General features: G+C 38.3%; 1 protein-coding gene across 4 annotated transcripts in view; it reads right to left on the bottom strand.

Moving 5' to 3' along the window:
* Nucleotides 1-888: 888 nt before the first annotated feature.
* The window catches only part of LOC122988141 (neurocalcin-delta A), a 75,431-nt gene continuing 61,987 nt past the window's right edge, over nt 889-14,332 (bottom strand). For all 4 annotated transcript variants that reach the window (XM_044360303.1, XM_044360306.1, XM_044360305.1 and 1 more), the window contains 3 exons: nt 8,263-8,368; nt 5,302-5,421; nt 889-4,144 (listed from right to left, as the gene is read on the bottom strand). In XM_044360303.1, the coding sequence (XP_044216238.1) occupies nt 5,324-5,421; nt 8,263-8,368 (204 nt within the window). In that variant the 3' untranslated portion in view covers nt 889-4,144; nt 5,302-5,323. The remainder of the gene's footprint in view (nt 4,145-5,301; nt 5,422-8,262; nt 8,369-14,332) is intronic.

Here is a 14,332-nt window from a genome sequence, read left to right as displayed (position 1 = left end):
AATGAATTATCTCAAAAACTATTAGGTGGGCTGTCATGATATTTGGTGCAGACATTAATGTTCCCCACATGTCTTGTAGAGGTCATTATGTCTGTATTTATTTAGTCTAATGTTTTGGATTATAACCTGAAAAGCCAATGAGATTCCCTTCATCCTCAGCTGTTCTTCGTGTTTAGTGCTGATTAGCAAAATTTTGTTTGCTAACATGCTAAACTAATGACCTGCTATCAGCATGCTATCATTGTCATGATGAGCATGTTAGCATGCAGATGTTAGCATTTAGCTCAAAGCGACACTGTGCAGAGTACAGCCTCACAGAGATGCTAACATGGCTGAAAACATAAATTGCAGTGTAAAGTGGTTTAAAGGCAGTGAAATTAGGCTTCACATATCCTCTTACTATATATACATTTAATTTTACAATAAAAAGTTTTTTTTAACTATTTTTATTGGTGAGCATTTTAATATGGTGGACTTAATTTTAGCATTGCTAAAACTAGAACCCAACTGATACTGGATTTTTAAGGCCAATATAGATATCAGTTCTCTAAAGTTTAAAAAGAGATAATGATATATCGGTTGATATTCATTTTTAGACATAAAAACTAAATATAAACAACATTTTGATTAGAATTCTTTCTTTTCTTTTTTTTTTTTTAAAGAATTGTGTCAATAGTTTTTGTGCGGGACATCTTACTGTGCTCTCTGGTGCACAAACTGTAATGGTGATGCTGTTAAACTATCTTTTGCATTTCTTTACTGATATTTCTGGTACTTATTGGCTGACATACACCAATACAAGTGTATCTGCAAAAAGGCTACAGGATTTACCAGCCTGGGTTTAACTCAAACCACAATACAGTATAACACAATTTAGCAGACACCACATACATGCTTGCACACAATAAATTGTAAATTTAATTCTTGCCTTTTAAAGTTGACCGAAAAACAGAATCCTGTGTTCCAAAACTGCAGTCACTAAATACAGGATACCTTACAAAACCTACAAAATGCAACAATTACAAACATTTTGTTCAACAGATAACAATTGTACAGTATAAATTTATACAATACTGTTTTTGTTTTTATTTGGCACTTGACCACAAGATGCTATTTTGTGTTTAACAGAAATGTTACACCTGATGCAGCTTTTTTTTTGCTTTTGTTTTTTTTTTTTTTTTTAAAAAAGGAAAAATCATAAAAATACAATAAAAGCAACACATTGTGACAGTATCATTGCAGTAGTTGTGATTCTTGGTTTTGTTTGTCTGCATCTTTTTTTTCTTTACAAAAAACAGCAGTTATTCAATAAAACATTCAAAGCTTTTCTAATTGGAAAACAATGCAATAACTGAAACGGCTTACTCAGCCCTGGGGAGGGCTCAGTTACATTCAGGGGAGGGGCACACTCGTCCTGTTGAGCCTCCTAAAAAAATCAAAAGGAGGGAGAGCTTTTTTGAGTTTTCTGTGTCAGCTGAGTGAAGCAGAGAAGGAGTGTTCGTGTTAGTGCTAGGATGTTGATACATTATGTGACATTTTATGTAATTCTGTAAATTGCTTACATGTTATTTAATTGACAGCATCAGAATAGGGACTATTGCTTAAGTCCTCTCTGTGTATGTACACTGCTTGGTTCTGTCACATATACATTATAGCCGTGATTTCATTTATTGAGCTCAACTGAAACAGAAAAAAAAGCTCTCAGCTCTGACTACCCAGCATCCCCAACAAACAGTGAGTGTGTCTGCATGTGTATAGATTTTTCTGCACGGTGGTTGCCTCGGCTCCTGCTTGCTTTGCCTCCGTGACGTTGTTCTTGTTAACCATTAGATCTGTCAGCTTCAGCAGTCCATTCGCTGTCAATAACACTGACTACTGGTAGTACTAGCGATGACAATACTTACATACAGAAGCGAGCAGAGCTGGATGGGTGACTGGTCATTCAGCCACTGGTATCCACAAACATACGTAAACACACACATGCGCGTAAGTCACATGCATATGTGTTATTTAGTCTATACCCCCCTGTACTCGACTGTTCAACGACTGATTCAACATGCGGCACTTAAAAACATCTAAAAGTGAACATGAAGAAGTGTGTCTTTGTTCTTCACATAGTAAATGTCAAAAGAAGAGGAGACTGGTTTGCATGCTTGATATCCTGCAACAGCTTAAATTAACAAACAATTTCATTATTTCACAACATTTGTTCTGAAAGTTGAACAGAGCATTCTGGACTATCTGAATTTGTTTAACAAATTGAGGTGAACTTTAACATATCTACACTGTACTCATACTTAAAAGACTAGTTTTCTATGTTTCCTTAAGCTAGAGTGCAGTAATACACTGCCACTCAAAACTCTCTCAGATTCTTACTGATGAAAAACCACTGGAACAGATGATGAATAAAGGGATGCTTCATTACATCAGTGAGACTTCACAAAATCAAACTACTGGTTAGGGTGCATATGCATAGTAGCATAACATTACATTTTCTTGTTGCCCCAGTAGAGCTGCCGCAGTTACTGCATTACCGCCGTATCGCAATTACATCACGCCCACCGCAGAGTCAAGCTGATCACAGCTTCACTGCTCAGTGAGCAGCTCAAGTGATGGGACATTAGTTATTCTTTCAGGCTTGACATAAAGAATAATGTGATGAATGGAGTGCTATGACATAAAGATAGACATTTAGACTATAGAGGCTATAAAGAATAGATTACTAGACGAATAAATGCATTTGAAAGGTTTACCGTATTGGTCCGGATATAAGATGTTTTTTTTTCCCTGGAAATACGTCCGAATAAGTGGGGTTGTCTTCTTCTCAGGGTCTAGACAATTATATGTTCACAACATCTGATTTTCTTTTTGAATAGATAAGGTACCGGTCCTACACAGATGATTCATTATGGGTTGTTTGTAGCATTAATGTTGCTAGGCTAGCGAGGGTCCTGAAGTCTGTCTATAGTGAGTGTGTTACAGTGAGTCAGCCCTAAAAATGTTTTGTTAGCTCAGTTTAACCTGCAGGATTTTTTGAAGGCTCATGTAATGTGTTTTTCTGCCACGGAGGAAATAAATTCATGACAAGTCTTCCGACGTCTCTGCTGCAGAAATGGAATATGTCAAGCTGCCAAATACCACTGTCACAGATGATAAGGAGCTGAAAAGGACAAACAGTCTGATAAATGCTAACTGATAGAGAAAATAACTTTTGACTACTTCCAAGAGCCTGGTAGAAGAATATGAGACTATGTAACTATACTATGATGTAAATTATATTCAAAAAGTATTTTTCCAAAAACAGGTGTTGGAAAAGAGGGGGTGGTTTTATAATCAGGGTCGCCTTATATTCGAGCCAATACGGTATTTAGGAACCAATTATTTTCATAATATCTGAGGTTTAAATAATTTTTTTTATAGCGGTTACCGCAACACTTTGAATGGCTTCGCTAATTTGTGCGATAAGCAAAAAAAATCAATACCGCGGCAGCTCTATGCCCCAGCACAAATTATGAAACAAAGTCTATCGAGTTTGCAAAATATACAAACACACGTACACATTCTCATAGTAGAAAAGAGGAAACTAAAAGTGGTACTTGTTCTGAGTGAAGGACAAACTTCACCAGTCCTCTCTGCAGATTAAATAATCTCACCTACAGTATGTCCTTTTATTAAACACCATCATGTCTCTCTTTCTCTCTCTCTCTCGTTGTCTCATGCACACACTCTGTCTATGATACACATTAGAGTGATAGAGGCTCTGTGTCACCCCGGCTGAAGCCTTGAGAGAGAGCCAAGCAAAGACACTGATACAGAGACTCCAGTTTATAACTGTATATACAACCTACGGTAGACATTTCTTTACACTCTGACATGCTTATAGGAGGACTGAGGGATCCCGGTCAATTACACAATCGGTGGAGTTGGATAACCTGATGAAGGTTTGGGAAAGTCTTCAGGTTGAGTCTCTGCAGGAGTTTGGAAGGTTTAGATAAACTGGAGAATGTGGCTCCTGTGCCCATCTTTGAAGTCCTCAGTGCATATTGAAGGCCTGTCTTCTTCATCGTCATCAGCTTGTCATTCTTCATCATCAGTCTGCTCCATAGTGGAGAGTTAAGGGCGTTAAGAGTCACCCAAAGAAGCACTGCAAGGAGACAAGTGAAGGTGACCACATTAGCAGTGATAACAGGTGTTGATATGGTAATTAGACATCACATGCTGAATTTCAGGGTTTACAGGTATGATACAATATGACACATATTAGGGTCGGTTCTCTAAAGGCATCTAAAGACTAAAATGATCTTAACCCATAAATATCAGACCCAGAGGTTATTTTAGCCTTAATATGCTTTTAGGAAACAGGATCCAGGTCAAGTGCTGCCAGGTAATTTAATGTGTTTTTGTGAAGGGCTCTATCATACATACATAAATTACAACAACCATTTTAAAAGGTTGCATCAATCCTTGTTCTTTTCTTCAGGTAAATCTACTTTTGTTTATCCTTTAACATAGGACGTTCACATATTTGAATATTCATATGCTGAATACATACACTGTTAAATTAATTATATAACTGGTAAATTATTAAAGACGTATCAATTCCCTCTTCCCAGCTAGAGTTTGGCAATATAGATAAAATTGCTATCAATAGTAATATATTACATTTTTACTGAAAAGTAAAAAAAAGACATGAATGTCTGTTTTTGGCTAATCCAATGACTTGAACACCATCACTGCAGCAGTGCCTGCACCAGCCTAATACTGTAGATGACACAGCTCAGATTCAAAGTCACAGTACACAGCTTACACAACTCATTTCTACATCATATGTGTGGACTTCAGAGAACTTAAATTTTACTTATTTTCAAGAGGTGCAAACAAAGACAGTAGTTCTCAAATCCTACACACCGGGGCTTTAAAAATAAGAAGCTTCTTTGGAGCATGCAACACCTGCTTCAAAATAACAGGTCACCACCTACAAAGTCTCTCATATCAGTCCATGAAATACAGATAGTCCCGTCCCACATGCTGCACAGTGCACGCAGCCTCTGAATAGATTCCCTCCAGCAGGTGTCTTCACTGCCTGGGAGGCTGTTCGTAGGAGAAACACCTTTGTTCCTGTGGCTGTCCGCCTTCTGATCCTCACCTTTCCTCCTAATGGACCTTCATAGAACTGACTGTAACAACACCAGTTACCCTCACCTCTCCCAACTCACTACACTTTGCTGTTCTAAAAATTTTAGTTTCAAGTCTGGTGACATTTGTTGTACTGCAGGTGAAAATGCTGAATGTGAGCCTTACAAGTTGTGTTGATGCCTCAGGTTTAAAACTGTCCAGCACTGCTGGGGTCGCACTGCAACAGGCGGACGATGGAGGGGTCGCTCTTCGCTCCTTTGATGAACTCCTCCAGGGACAGCTTACCTAAATCACACACAACACCAACAGCAGATGGTAAGAGGGATGATCTTTTTGAATACAATATTTTTATTTTGAATACACATCTTTTTTGTGCACTTCTTCCATATAGCAGAGAACTGAAGAACAGAAAGAGGCTGAACTAGTGTTAATTTTGTCAGCTATTTTCCTTTAGTCCTGTGTCAAATGTCCTTGTTAGTTTACCAGTTTAGACGTTTTAGTTGACTAAGAGTGTGGGCATTTTAGTCTCATCTTAGTCAAAGAAAACTATTATAACTATTTTAGTTTAGTTTCAGTCAATCTAGTCTGACCAAAACCAATAATTGTCATTTTAGTCAAACTTATTTCACATAAGATTGTATCTTATCATTATCTGAAGAAAAACACAGATTGAATCATTAAGAATGCAGCTATGGAGACAGTGTCTGGTCTGAATACATTCAGTCAGCGAACATGTTCTGATTTGCATATTTATTTTGAACCGACATGATTCAACAACTGGGGCCCAATACTCTCTTTAAAACAATGAGAGCTGTACAGACAATAAAACGTTTGGTTTGTTGCCCAAAGTACAAACTTAACTTTCTCTTCTGAACGATGGAAATAAAAGTTAGTTAGTTAGTTAGTTAGTTAGCCTAATAAAATTTCAAAGAATACTAAACACACCAACTGCAATCTGCTTGCATTAAAAAAATAAAATAAATAGATCTGAGGACAGTGTTAACAAGAAAAGAAATAAAAAAATGCCCCAATGACTTAATAATGACATAAGGTTATCAAAATTGCTGTCAAGCAAGCCAGTTCACATGGCATCAATATTAAAGGTTAAACAAGGTGAGGTTTGCTAGAGTAACAACAATCATACACTGCTACTTATATCAATACAGATGTCTACATGGGCTGTTTCACTCACACTGTATACATGTAAATGTGACCTGAAGTCTATTTTCCTCTGCTTTATGTGTGTAACTACAGTTAGTGTGTATTGGGCTCTGAGTGCTATCAACACGTGGATGACCTACACTCAACACTGCACCTGAACGCCTCCAGTGTAGACACACACAGACGGAGCACTCGCTGCTGATGCTGCTCTGCTAACGTGCTGCTCAGGCTGTGACTCCTGTCTATAATATTCTGTCTCCGCTTTTTTGTCAAAGAAAATAAAGAGATTTTTCAGTTTTCATTTTTTAAACAACATTTTAGTCTCATCTTCTTTCGTCAACAATATTGCATGTTGATATAGTCACAGTTTAATGTTTGTCGTTCATCTTAGTCATGGAAAAAAGGTTGACAAACATATTTTGTCATAGTTTTCGTTAATGAAATTAACATTAGGCCAAACTAGATCTAGGTTCTGCCAGAGGGTCCAGTGCTGTGTAGAGTATAACGAGTATTAAATGTACAATAAGTAAAAGACAAAATGACCTTCTGTTTTAACGACATGGAGCAACACTGCATTCCAACACATTATTGGGGGACAAATTTTGTTCTGACAAAATGGCAGAAATTACTGACAGTGACAGTATTCTGCTGCATTTCAGCTCGTCACTAACTGTGTTTGTGTTGGATCTCTTCTCTAATTAGCTTGTTTACTCATTCTACAGTGAATATGTGACTCCTCTCCTCCCCTCCTCTCCTTTATAGGCTATCTCATGCTGTGACAAGGACCTGCTCAAGTTAGTGAAATTCCTTGGTGGGTCATGGGGCAGAAAGCCTCAAATAACTTTACGGCTATTTAGCGGAACAGTCCTTCTGGGGGTGGGAGATGATCAGGATTTGTGATTGTGTTCAACACATCGAAGGTTTGTGGATAAACTTGAGAACAATACACGCCATTCAAGATGAATCTCTCAGGATTCCTTTTCTTCCTTGCCTTCATAAACCGAGACACTGTATCCTAATCATAGTCTACTTCTCACCAAGAGGTGGCAGTGTTGAGATGGCTCTTCATTCTCCTGACCCCTCTTGTAATAGACAGACGTGCAGACAGACTGTGTTCCTCACTACTCGTGATTCTCATTAGAAGAAGCAGAAGAAAGACAGCACATTTCCATGTCCAGGTCAGGACACTCCTTCTCACTTTGTCTTGCTGCTTTTGCTCTGCTGTCACTATTCTCACAGTTCCTCTCCCCCCCTACTCTTCTTCTTTCACTACATCTTCTCCTACGTATATTACTCACCTCAATTCCTCAATGTGTCTCTCTGTTCCTCTCATCTTGTTTCTGTGTCTCCTTTGCTCAGGATCACAGCTGTAGTGTTTCTGCTGTATGAATGTGCTGTCTGAGCATATACGGTACATTTGTGAGTGACTGAAGTGTGTTGTGTATGACTAAAATCTAAGGTCAGGTGTGAATTCTGTTGTCAATGAATTGCTGCTTCAGGCTGGAGTGCTTCTGTGATGGAAAATGAGGCTGGTTTGTACAAAGACAACAGCTGCCGGCCAGCTAGCCAGGTGGCTGTGACAAGCTGTGTGATACATTTGCAATGGAAATGCCTGTTGTGCCTCAGTTCAATGAAATCAATTAACCAAATAATCAGTGACTTAATTTTATCTTTCTGTATCTGGGTAGATAAGCAAAAGGACATTTTAGATGATTAATACTACGTGTCAATTCAGGTCATGAGTTAGAATCCAAAATATCTTCGAACAACTTGCTCTTTTTTTTCTTACCAGCTAAATCAACGTGGCAGTATTTCTGGGTTTTTTTTGAGAGTTTATGACACTAGCCAGTACCTGTAGTTATATTCTTAATACACCATAATACACAAAAACAACCAACAAGTAGTTTTAAAGTCACTCAAACTAATTTCTAACAGTTTATAGATGCTAAAAAGAAGATGGGGTACCGTCTCTGTTGGTGTCCATCTGCCTGAAGATCTTCTCTGTCCTCTTCTCAGGTGTCGACTCGTCCTCAGGCATCTTCATCACGGAGGACACCATCTTATAGATTGCCTACATGGAGAACACAAGTGGAGCCATATAATCAATGATTAATCTGTAGATCTCCAAATCACCTATTTCCAAATCTGAAGGTACTGTGATGCAAACTGTTGCTTGTAGGAATGTCACAACTCTGTTATTTTCACTTTTATTTTGTATGTTAAAATCTCAAACCAATCATTCTAATTTATATATGTTGACTGGAAGATTTATCCCTTTATATATGTACCTTTTCATCTTTAAAGCCATTCTCGGTAAACTTCCTGTCTACCTCTATAAAAAAAACTTTCTCTTCTTTTCTATCATACTAGGGCAGCAGTTACCAATCCTGGGTGCCTTGACAGGCAAGATCTCTGTGTTTCTAGTAACGTTTCACTTCTAAGTTTTATGATAATGTTCAAACAGAAGAAATAAGCAATAAATATCCAAATCACTGTATTAAAAACCCTGTTAAATATGCAGCTAACAACATGATGAGTTAAAATGATCGTAAAACTCTTTGCAGCTCGTTACTTTTCTAGATCCACAGCAGTCAGAAATACAGACCAATGGAAAGATTTTTGGAACTGCTACACTAGATCATCTACATGGATGATTTTAACGCCCCCCAGTCTGTTTGGAACTTGGCATAACTGCATTTTCATACTACATACACCCTGGGCTTGGAATAACTTACATGCCAAACCTCATTTGGAAATGCTGCCTTTATGAAGAATTAAACAGTTAATAGTCACACTTCTGCCTTTTCTAAATGAATTATGTGAATTTTTGTAATGCTGTTGTGTCTGAAATCACTCCCCATTTACTGTACAGTCTACCATATTTATCCTCTGACATTTTATTTTTGTGTCCAAATTCTGAGTGTAAATTTATGCTCTGTGTTGCCCACAAAATCTCACAATAACAATAAAGTTGTGATGATGATTCACAAGTGTCCAAAATCTCAATTTACTGCTCATTATATGTTAAACTACCAAGTGTCTTGTATACAGAGAATGATAATGATTGAATAATGAATGAAGGAATAATGATTTTGGATGTGTGAACCACCCCACCATTACGGCTATTTTGTAAAAGAGTTAAATGTACCTCAACCGACTTCCTGGTTAAATAAATGTTAAACAAAAATAAAATCCATAGTTCCAACTTTTTCCACCGATACCAATCCTGATACCTCAATTCAGAAACAACATTTCTGCTGTTCTCTCTTACACTGAATGCTTAGGAAATGTTCTGCAGTCCTTTTCAGTTTGTCCAGTCACAGCTGCTTCTATTCAGCCTGCTGATCTGAAGAGAAAGAGCAAGTCGTTCATTTGCTAACCTTGTCCTGCTGACAAGTGTACTACGGTGGAGTCAACAAAACAAAAAACACTCTATTCTACATCCACAATGCTCTCTACGACTGTGAAAGTATAATACCAAAGATCCAGGGAGGCAAACACACAGGATCTTATGTAACATGTCCCTGTGACATTCAATCTACTGATATAAGTAACATTTATTCTGCTGCTAACCCTAACCCTAACCCGCAGACAAACACACAGGTGAGTCAATATTCACAGTGCTTCCACCATTCAGTACCAACATGTCAACTTGTTGCACTGCATCAACGTTCCATTACATCTTCATGGTTCAGTAAGGTGGGGTGGAGACACACACACACACACACAGACTATTTATCAGTGTTGTGTCTCCTCTGCTCTCTGTTGCATTGCAGGCTGTTTGGCAGTAAACAGTGAAATCACAGCCCACTCTCTCTGTCTCTAATAAGGAGGCGGATTTGAGGGGAATGGGAGCTGACATGTGAACAGAGGAGGGCTGATTGTGATTACAGTGCAGTGGGAGCTTTAAATAGGTGCTGGTTATGCCTCCTATTACTCAGTGGCAGGGCGGCTCAGCTCCTGGGTCACAGCGGAGCTGAGGCACAACGGTTAATATCAGCCTTCATTTCAGTTTGGAGCCGGGTCTGTTATTAATCGAAATCCTTCAAACTGCTGTGAGTGCTTAGTACATTTAGCCAATAATACATGTTAGGGATTTAACTGTTGGTCTAATCCAGGGCAATGCAGTGGAATAAGATTAAATTCCTAAATCCCAAAATTACAAGCCACCAATAAGAAGTGAAATGATCTGAAGCTTATAACTCTCTCAATATTCCCGACTATACACAGTGCTATGAAAACAGTTAGAGCCAAAGACAGGAGAAATGTTCAGTCTCAACCAATTTAAATCTACAATTCCAATGAATGCTTAAAAACATAAAAGACAGGGATTGCTTGATTTAAGGGATAAGATATTCTATATAACTTTATTTATATACCACCTTTCAAAACACAGTTACAAAGTACTTATTAAAAGACCAAAACCAACAATGAATTGATCCACTAACAAGTATTCTGTGTGTGTATCAAAGCCTGATATATCTTATATCCTCTGTGTTATAGAGTTCCATTGTTGTCCAAAAACTATTAAAACACACATCAATGAGTCACACTAGTGCACTGGGTGACATGTTCTTTCATTACAATAAACACACAACCACTCTCTGGAGTTTATTTTGTAGCATCAGATATGTGCATAGTAGTCACAACTAATCAAAAACCCTTTTTATATATATATATATGCATGCAATGGTTTCTTTGGTAAAGCTATGTAACAGCCACTATAGTGAACATAATGTCACAGCACTACAGAGAGCAACCTGGTGGTTGGCCAGAAATTCTAAGTGCAATTAAAAACCAGAATGGCCGGTAGTAGATCTGACATGCAAAGTGCTGTTTCATGGCTGTTTTTTCCACAGCATGTTCAAATAATAATAAAAAATGGATTTCTGTTAGTTTTCACATAACTTACTGTTCTATTCATTTATCCATTAGAACATGTTGCTTCAAAACAAACACAAAAAAGTGGACACATCAATAACCTGGAAAAACATGAAAATAAAGGGATCATAATTCTTGCATGTTCGGGCAATGTTTGCTAAAAACTACAGTTCCCAGCTGCTGTAGGAAATTAACACAGCCATTCTTTAAATAGCACATCTGAGGTTGTTCAAAGTCAGAGTACTCTCCTGCATCAAAAGTAAAGCCAGTGTTATTCAGGTTTGATCCTGTCTCCCCCAGCGTCCAGAGACCACAACCCTTGTCTTAATTGGTTGTGGCTTTTTATGTTCTCTTTCTTCACACATGGCTCTCTGCCAGCTGGTGTATCATCCAAGGCTGATTGTCTGTCTCCTTCTCCCCTCTCGCCTCCCACTATGGAGTCTCTTTATTTTTCTCAGTAATTCAGCAGTGAAAACTACCTGGACGTTTCTGTCAGCTCTCCTCTCTTTCTCTCTCTACAACGTACATATAGTATGAAGTTTTTACATTTTAGACAGACTTCACTGAGCTTTAGTGGTCAAATCAGCATCCATACTACAACCTGAATGCTCCAAAGAGGAAAAAAAAAGAAGTTTTTTTTATATCCTTTCAGCGGGGGGCTTCCAGACAAGAACACAACATCAGCTCCTGTGGAGCCGGAAATGGCCAAAGCCACAGTTAAGTGAGGACAGATGGAGGGAAAAAAAAGCATGTAGCTATTGACGGGACCACTACCTGGCCATTTAAGAATGAGAGTGAGAGGAACGCTTCATCATATAAATGTCCTGGTTATTACCTTCCCTCTACACCGTGACTGGATCAGAGAGTACAGAGAGACAGATGTAGAAAGGCAGAGTTTGAGGGACAGAAAGGGAGAGAGTGAGGGAAGCCGTCCACTTGTTGAGACTTATTTGCGCTGACAGAGCCAGCTGAGCACTGTTTGAGTTGTCCCGTGGTAATAAACACCCAAGCACAAATACACAACATGCACACACTGTCTCGCCTCACCCTCACACCAAAGATGAATACGTTTCCCATGGCGACTTTATCCGCATGAGTAGTAATCTATTCATCTACCCCGCTATTCTGTTCAATCTCACTAAATAATCAGTATGAATGCTCTCTCCCTTCTTTTTTGCTTATTGAGACAATGAACTTCCGCCTGTGCTTGTCTGCTCTGCTGATAGTGCCACGTTTCAGATGGAAGGTAGACAAAGGTTAGATATCAACTATTGATGAGTGGATGAGGCAGTTTTATCTTTCTCCCTATGTTCAGATTTTTTCATTATCTGAAGAAGATGAGAGAGGCTGGCTGCGATCCATCTCAATTACTCCCACAGCAAGGCCAATTATGAGCATCACAAGCATTTACACACTCTCTGCAGGAGAGAGCATTAGCTAGCTGGAGTGGGCCTTGACTTCCAGTTGCTACGGCAAATGGAGGCGCGTGTGAATAGAAAACATGGAGACCACTGTGGGAGGAATGACACAGTCTTTTGGGTGAAGCATTGGCAAGTGCTGGTCATATTAATACTGGAACAGTGGACAATATCCCTTAAAGAGAAAACGTCAAAAAAGTGTCTGCCAACTGAGGATTAAAATAACTATTTTTAAGATATTTTTCAATAATATAATATAATGTAATAATACAATAAAACTTGTATAGACAAGACTATGAACAAAACTAAAAGTCTACAGCCATGCTAGGAGCTCTGTGAGGCTGCATTTGTTGGCTTATAAAATGTCAGAAAATGTTAAAAAATGTCAATCACTTCCCAGTCATTTCCCAGAGCCCAAGTTGACGTCTTCAAGCGTCTTGTTTTGTCCACAACAGTCCACAACCCAAAGATATTGAGTTTACTGTCATAGAGGTTTGAAAAAAAAAAAAAAAACAGAAAATATTCACATTTGAGAAGCTGGAATCAGAGAATTGGATGTTTTTTTTTTCTTAAAGATCACCTTTATACCTGTTAAATAGAGCTGCAACAATACATCGATTAATAAAACAGTTGCTGATTAATTTAATAGTTACTAATTGATTTATTGATTAATTGTTGCAGCTCTATTTAGCAGGTATAATGTTTAACCTGTTCACCATCTTAGTTTAGCGTATTAGCATGCTACCATTTTTAGCACTAAACACAAAGTTCAGCTGAGGCTTATAGGAATATTGTTAGTTTTGCAGGTATTTGGTCATAAACCAAAGTACTGGACAAATAAAATTGTTGACTTGATGATGTCTCTAGATGAAAAGTCAGAGGATCCCCAAATTGATTACAGGTCATTCTGAGGGGGACATAAATGTCTGTACCAAATGGTATGACAATCTATTTAATAGTTGTTAAGATATTTAATTCAAAACCACACATGTGGACCTCATGGTGGCACTAGAAGAAAAACCAAGGGATTACCAAAGTTTCTAAGATACATCACCTGAGAACCATGAATGTCTGTATAAAATTTTATGGCCATCCATCCAATAGTTGTTAAAATATTTCTATTTTACAATTTATTGAGAAGGAGTTGAGACATTTCACTGGATAAGTAAAAACTCTGACCTGTTGGTGGCACTAGAGAAAAAGCCTGGGGATCTCCAGTCAGTACGATTCATCATCTGGGGAACACGCATGGTCGTACAAAATGTCATAGCCATCCTTCCATTAGGTATAAAGATATTTCAGTCTGAACCAAAGTGGTGGACCAACAGATGACAGGCCGACCATCACAAGAGCCACTTACTAACGTTACTATAAACAATCATACTGAGGTAAAACTAGCCTAAAAGCTGTGCATGTAAAGATGTGGAACAGGACATTTCATTCACCAACACCATCTGTACCCAGATAAGCTGTAGATAATGGATGGATTTCGCTTTAAGAGATCCACCTGCTAATCTGCCTTTTGCTACCCCTGAAAGCAGATACTGTGATCACGCTAAACTGCAGACTTTACTCAAGACTGTGAGAATAGGCTTCATTTTGACATCAGCAGTTACTTGCAGAAATTAGCGCTACCAGAAAACTTTTCTCTTAAGTCTGCTTTCTCTCTGCAGAGGCGTGTGGCTTTGAACCAGGAGAGTCAGTCAGCCAAATCGAGAGAGGGGGTAGATAGACAT

Source organism: Thunnus albacares, chromosome 8 (genome assembly GCF_914725855.1).
Source record: "Thunnus albacares chromosome 8, fThuAlb1.1, whole genome shotgun sequence".
Taxonomy (NCBI): Eukaryota; Metazoa; Chordata; class Actinopteri; order Scombriformes; family Scombridae; genus Thunnus; species Thunnus albacares.
The sequence above is the reverse complement of the archived record's forward strand: the minus strand, read 5'-3'. Positions and strand labels throughout refer to the sequence as shown.